Source organism: Hypanus sabinus, chromosome 10 (genome assembly GCF_030144855.1).
Source record: "Hypanus sabinus isolate sHypSab1 chromosome 10, sHypSab1.hap1, whole genome shotgun sequence".
Lineage (NCBI taxonomy): Eukaryota > Metazoa > Chordata > Chondrichthyes > Myliobatiformes > Dasyatidae > Hypanus > Hypanus sabinus.
In genome coordinates this window covers 28,779,171-28,786,003 of record NC_082715.1, presented here as the reverse complement: position 1 = coordinate 28,786,003, position 6,833 = coordinate 28,779,171, and the positions used below count along the sequence as shown (strand labels likewise).

Here is a 6,833-nt window from a genome sequence, read left to right as displayed (position 1 = left end):
AGACCATTCGGCCCCTCGAGTCTGCACCGCCATTCAGAGATCATGGCTGATCATTCACTTTAACAATAAATTTTAATTTTACTGAAATATTTTACAGGAGTGCTCCAACACTTCTCAATTCTTCTTGTCAACCCTTGAGTAAAATATTCCCTTTATAAATGTATTGTACATTGACAAATTGTGCAAATAAATTGTGTTTTACTGGCTGTAAAAGCTAACTGGACCCCCATTAATTTGAAAATAAATAAAAACTGTCAAATCTAATTTTGGAATGAGCCTGAAAATTTCAGCTGAATCAAAAATTAATAATGCATCAGCTCAGAAAAATAACCTTTGCATTTAATGAAGTATTACAAATTGCATGTATAAAGAATATATGGTAAATATGTATATGCAACATTTTTGAAAGAGTTACATGTGTGTATATTTAGGTTGGAAACATAGCACTTTCCAACATTGAATGTGCTTGTCATTCAAAATTTTCAAGTTATAAATGATTTTGATTAAATGATCAACATTTTTAAAATCTCTTAATCTTTTTATGCACCATGAAAATAGATCTGAAGAAATGCAGCTTTCATCTTAAAGATCAAATAATTTAATCCAATAAGCAAATATCTATTTCGTGTCGTATATCTATTCTCAAATGGCATGTATTTTGCTGGGAGGTATTTATAGTTTATTATTGAACTGTTAGTATTTCTATGCGTGACATAGAGATCAGTATTCGCACAAATCCTAATCCTTTTGTTAGCTGTTCACCAGTAAACCTATAGCTTTACTCCAATACAGCACCCCTCATGAAGTCCAGCAGCAGAGACCAAATGTGTGACAATTGCCCTCTTCTTGAGATGGGGAAGCAAGTTGAATATCAGTGCAGTATTTATTTTGGGTAATTTTAATATTTCAGATTGTTTAAGTTATTTTATAACCTTTTAAAATATGTAATTTTTGCCATTTAATGATTTTAATACTTTAAGCTGTTTTGAAAGCTTCTGACTAGCAGAAATGCCATAAAAAAATCTCCCATGGTGTATTGCTAAATGTGCTAACCTAGAGGATTTGGCTTAATAACTCATCTCCTTCTACCTTAGGCCACAAACTTATCAATCACCCCTGATGAGTTATTAACTGATGCGTTATTAACTTCAAATTTTCTACATAATCACTCAACGGGTTGAACAGCATGTGCATGTAACAAGAGCTGTATAACTCATCTCCTTCTACCTTAGGCCACAAACATCAATCACCCCTGTTGTGGACACTTTCTGGAGGTCCAAGATCTGTATGCTCCACGACCGCTGGACTAAGTGTGTAAATGTAGGAGGGGATTATGTTGAAAAATAAATGTGCTAGGTTTTCTAAAATTGACTCCCTCTAGCTTAGGCCACAAACTTATCAATCACCCCTCGTACAAATTTACGAGGATCATAGATATGGTAGATAATGAAAAGTTTTACTTCATAGTTAACCTTAGCAAGCATAACCTTAACCAAACAGCATGCCACAAGATAAGGAGTAGGAAATTTAGCGGAGATTTGAGAAATAATTTTTACACCCTGAGCATATACGGATTCTGAAACACACTGATGGGCAATGAGAATGGTGGCAGGGATCCTCACAACTTTTAGGATAGTTCTTGTTTCTACATCTTATATGCAAGTACTGCAAAATTTATCAGTATAGATAGATACTACATGGCCAACATAGACATAAGCCTCTTTCTGTGCCTATGACTATGGCAGATTTACATCCATTAACCCTTACAGTCCCTGCAGGGCTTCACCGTTATGGATGGAGTCACCTTTTTCCACGAAATGCTGTCTTGTTCTGAGGAGATTTGATGAGAACAGGAACATTACATAGCTCAGTGTTCATTAACATACTGATTAGTATTGTAGTAATAATAACCTTCTTTATAGGGCCCCTGCTCCCTCCTTCTTTAGTCCTGATGAAAGGACTTGGCCCAAAACGTTGACTGCTCGTTTCAACGGATGCTGCCCGACCTGCTGAGTTCATCCAGCTTTTTTCTACGTCTTGATTAGTATCGTGACCTTTTGGCCACTAGGGGGAGCTTAATTATAATTTCCCAACTAGTCAAAATAAAATTAAACCTTCTAATATTCTTATTCCTGCAATATCTAACACAAAAACATAGTAATATGTGGTATAAAATGTAAAATTATCTCACTTTATATACAAGTATAATCAGCATTCTATCAGTTGAACATAAGCCATACAGTTTACAAAGATACTGCAAATCAAAATCAGAATCAGATTTAAGATCACAGGCATATAAAATACCATGAAATGCAAATCTATCTCTCAAGATGTTCCAGTACCATTTCAAGATTTGCACATTTGGTATACTTTCCTTAGCCATTAGCTCTCTTTAGTCAGTCAGTTGCCTGAAATTTGAAAGGCTTTGAAAGATAGAGTTAATTTTATGTAGTGGTTTTAATGACAGTCAGCTTCTTATGTTAGTAATAGAAAACTTCAAAATAAATGAAAAGTTGCAGACAGCCTCCTATTTTATTGGTAGTCTGAGCTTCAGAACTGAGAAGGAAGAGACTGATGCTGCTATTTTTATATAGCTTGTATAAAGTTGTTGAAGTTTGGTAAGGCAGATCATCTGTTCTAACCATATTTGCTTTACAAATTTTGTCTGGGAGGTGAGTCCTTATCTGTACTGAGATAACATGTTCTCCACCGAGAAGCTAAAATTTGGGATATAATCCTGGTGTCCCAGTACAGTTGACAGAGATGGAAGGAGAGACAGAAGAAATATTTAGGGAGTGTCAGCCTTGGTTAGAATTTAAAAGTATGGTCTAATGGCTCAATAGTACAGTTTCTTGATCAAGTTTATTTGCATAAGAGGGGAATTTACACTAATATCAGTGCTTACTTAGTTAAGTTGTAAGAGCACTTTTGATAAGTTTGAGTGGTATTTGTTAGGAGATTGAAGAAGCAATCTAATTTAAGGATTTATAATGAAGGAATTTAACACAACAGACAATAACAGAAATTAAGTTAACAAAGAATCTGTTCTCCATACTCCATTCCTGTTTTCCTCTCTCACCTTTTCCTTACCTGTCCATCACCTTCCTCTGGTGTTCCTCCTCCTTTCCCTTCTTCCATGGTGCTCTACCCTCTCCTATCAGATCCCCCCTTCTCCAGTCCTTTATCTCTATCACAATCAACTTCCCAGCTCTTTACATCACACCCTCCCCTCTCCCTTTCACCTACCACCTTGTACTTCTTCCTCCCCTCTCCCCTCCTTCATACTCTGATTTCTCATCTTCTTTTCGACAGTCCTGATGAAGGGTCTCCTATGAAACATCAAAGTGGAGACTCTTCATCAGGACCAACCTACCTGCTGAGTTCCTCCATTATTTTGTGTGCATTGCCAAAGAATTTGAAATCCGTTTCAACTTCACAGCAGTATAAAACATTGTGATGATTTTTAAATGGTTACGTGAAATGGAAGGTATTAGCTTTTTGCCGGGTTGGGTCAGATGAGTTCAATGGAGGTTCAGCTATTTTACACTTTCACCAAGATCTTTCCTCTTGACAAGAAATTCCTTTGTAGATGTGCAAAGCAAAGGTGCTGGAATATTGAAAATCAAGATTGTTGTATTAAATCAGGAATATATTTTGGTAATACCTTATAATTGTATTTAATTTGGTTTTTAATTTGGCAGCCATAATAACACACAGATACATTTACGTAAGAGTCCTATGTTACTAACAAAATTAAATTCTTGGTGTTGCATCTTGAATTTTTGTGAACATTTATTTTTCAAAACCTTTAGCTTCCTTCCTTCAAAAGTAAATTCCCATAATTTCAAACACACTGCTAATGAAATATTATTTTTACAGAATTCACGACTAATCATGTGAAGAAAATCAGAGTTCTTGGTAAAGATCTTCTCCAATCAATCACCTGCATTAAGAACTTTATCATTTCACTGCAATTCAAGGATTTTGATTATCAACGAGAGAAAAGAATGAATTTAACATATCTTGAAAATCCAGACGATGTACAATACTGTTTTCAATTTGTTAACACATCCTGTCCCAAAGTCACAAGGCCAATAGCAATCAAAGCAACCCTGTACATTTTTATTAGCTTTTCAATATTGATTTCCATATTTGGAAATCTGGTGGTGATCATTTCAGTTTTACATTTCAAGCAACTACAGACACCCACCAATTATCTTGTATTATCTTTAGCATTTGTTGATTTCTTGGTTGGCTTTGTAGTATTGCCTTATAGTATGATCAGGTCAATAGAAACATGTTGGTATTTTGGACACATGTTTTGTAAAATTCATTCAATTCTTGATATTATGTTAACTATAGTTTCAATTTATAATATATGTTTTATTGCAGTTGATCGATACTATGCCATTTCTGATCCCTTTCTCTATTCTATAAAAATAACCCTGCCTGTGACAATCGTCACTGTTTCTTTAATCTGGCTATTTGCTATCTTTTATGGTTTTAGACTGATCTTGTCAGACTTCAGTAAAAAGTCATTAGATGATTACATACTTGCTACGACTTGCGAAGGCAGCTGCATCGCATATGCTAAGTTTGAGGGGCATGTAGATGCATTGATCGTATTTTGTGTTCCCGTTTCTATCATTCTGGGCATATACGTTAAAATATTTTTTGTGTTAAAATGTAAACATGGCAGAGTAATTGGAAACATGCCAAGCAATAGTAATAACCTGGAAGAAAACAACACTGGAAACTTACGTAAAAAGCAACAAATAGCTGTAAAAAATCAAAGTGCAATAATGGGAATTTTTACGTTCTCCTGGCTGCCTTTCTATGTAAATAACATTTTTGATCCATATTTTAATTTTTTAATCCCAACAGCTTTAGGTGATGTAATTACTTGGTTTGGATTCTTTAATTCTACTTTGAACCCAATTCTTTATGCTTATTTATATCCATGGTATCGCAAAACACTCAAGCTCATGCTCTCTTGTGAGGTATTTAACTCTGATTCAGCTACAATGGATTTCTTTTCAGAATAACTGAAAATGTTTGTCTTGGAATTGCACAAAATGATTAAAACTCTTCATAGCCAATGTGTTTTAAAATCTCTTTATTTCCTTTCAGACAGTTGGGAACACTGTTACTTGTCAGTCAAACGACTTTATTTTTGGAGATTGAGTCTTTCAGTTTATTGAAATGTCAATGGAGATCTGTGATGTCAGAGCCGTCATATTTCAGGGCTCCATCTGCCCATTCAGATAGATGTATAAGGTCCCATGAATCATTTTGAAGAAGACCAAGAGATTTTCTCTGATATCCTTAAGTATCCTTCACTGGTCTTAGAAAATCTGCTGATTTTGTCATTGTCACGTCATTGCTTATGGGAACTTGTTGCTTACAAATTGGTGACAACATGTCTGTTATTTAAACAGTGCTTTAGGTTATCCACCCAGAGAATGAGTAACATAAACAGAAATTTACTCTTTCTTTAACCATGACCAAAAAGATTAATCCTACTGACTAGAGGGCAGTCTTTCTCATGTACATCTGTGAAACAAAAATTAAGAACAAGATTGGATTGCAAAAGACAACAGTTCAAAACTCTCTAGGATAATTACCTTAAAATGAATTGCTGATATGGGAGAATGTCATTTTACTTTTTTTCTGCTTGAAGTATATTATGAGAATTAAAATGAACCTGTTTAAATTTGCTGTCCTGTGCACTGTGAGGCTAAGCAGAGCTCCAATGCTACATTCCAGCTTGCTGATAACACCACTGGCACAGGCCGAACCAAAGGTAGTGATGAATCAGCATATAGGGGAGGGAGGTTGATAATTTGTCTGAGTGGTGCCATAACAACAACCTCTTACTCAATGTCAGCAAGACTAAAGAGCTGATTATAGTCTTCAAGAGAAGGAAACCAGAGGTACCTGAGCCAGTCCTCATCAGAGGATCAGAGGTGGAGAGGGTCAGCAACTTTAAATTCCTCTGTGTTATTATTTCAGCGAGCCTGTCCTGGGCCTAGCCCACAAGTATTGTGCAATTATGATGAAAGCACAGCAGTGCCTCAACTTCCTTAGGAGTTTGTAGAGATTCAGCATGACATTTAAAACTTTGACAAGCTTCAAGAGATGTGTAGTGGAGAGTGTATTGACTGGGTGTGTCACAGTCTGGTATGGATACTCCAATGCCCTTGAACAGAAAATCCTACTAAAAGTAGTGGATATGCCCCAATCCATCATGGATAAAGCCCTCCTCACCGCTGAGCACATCTACATGAAATACTGTTGGAGAGAAACAGTATCCATCATCAGGGACCCCCTCTATCCAGGTCATGCTCTCTTTTCACTGTTGCCATCAGGAAGAAGGTACAGGAGCCTCAGGTCCCACACCACCAGGTTCAGGAACAGTTAATATTCCTCAGGCTCTTGATCCAACGGTGATATCTAATATCTTCATTCAACTTCAGTTGCCCCATTACTGAACTGTTCCCATTCCCTATGGACTCACTTTCAAGGACTCTTTATCTCACGTTCACAAATTTTATTGTTTATTTATTATTGTTATTATCATTTCTTTTTTTATTCTTTTGTATTTGCACAGTTTGTTGTCTTTTGCACACTTGTCCACCCCTTTGGGTATTGCCTTTCATCGATTCGATTAAGGTTATTGGGTTTTATTGAATGTGCCCCTAAGAAAATGAATCTCAGGGTTGTGATAATGTATCTACTTTGACTTTTGAACTTTGAGCTTCTCCAACCACCCTGGAGGAGCCTCTGAGATGGTTTCACAGCCACAAATCTCACCTGCCAGGTAGAGTGACACC

General features: G+C 36.1%; 1 protein-coding gene across 1 annotated transcript; it reads left to right on the top strand.

Annotated features, from left to right (window-relative positions):
• Nucleotides 1-4,007: 4,007 nt before the first annotated feature.
• Nucleotides 4,008-5,045, top strand: LOC132400414 (trace amine-associated receptor 4-like). The gene has a single exon (XM_059981354.1). It carries the CDS (start codon nt 4,008-4,010, stop codon nt 5,043-5,045), a length of 1,038 nt encoding a protein of 345 aa, XP_059837337.1.
• The last annotated feature ends 1,788 nt before the right edge of the window (nt 5,046-6,833 follow it).

Excerpts from the sequence above, each read along its gene's own strand:
- LOC132400414 (XM_059981354.1), top strand. The coding sequence starts at position 4,008 with ATGAATTTAACATATCTTGAAAATCCAGACGATGTACAATACTGTTTT.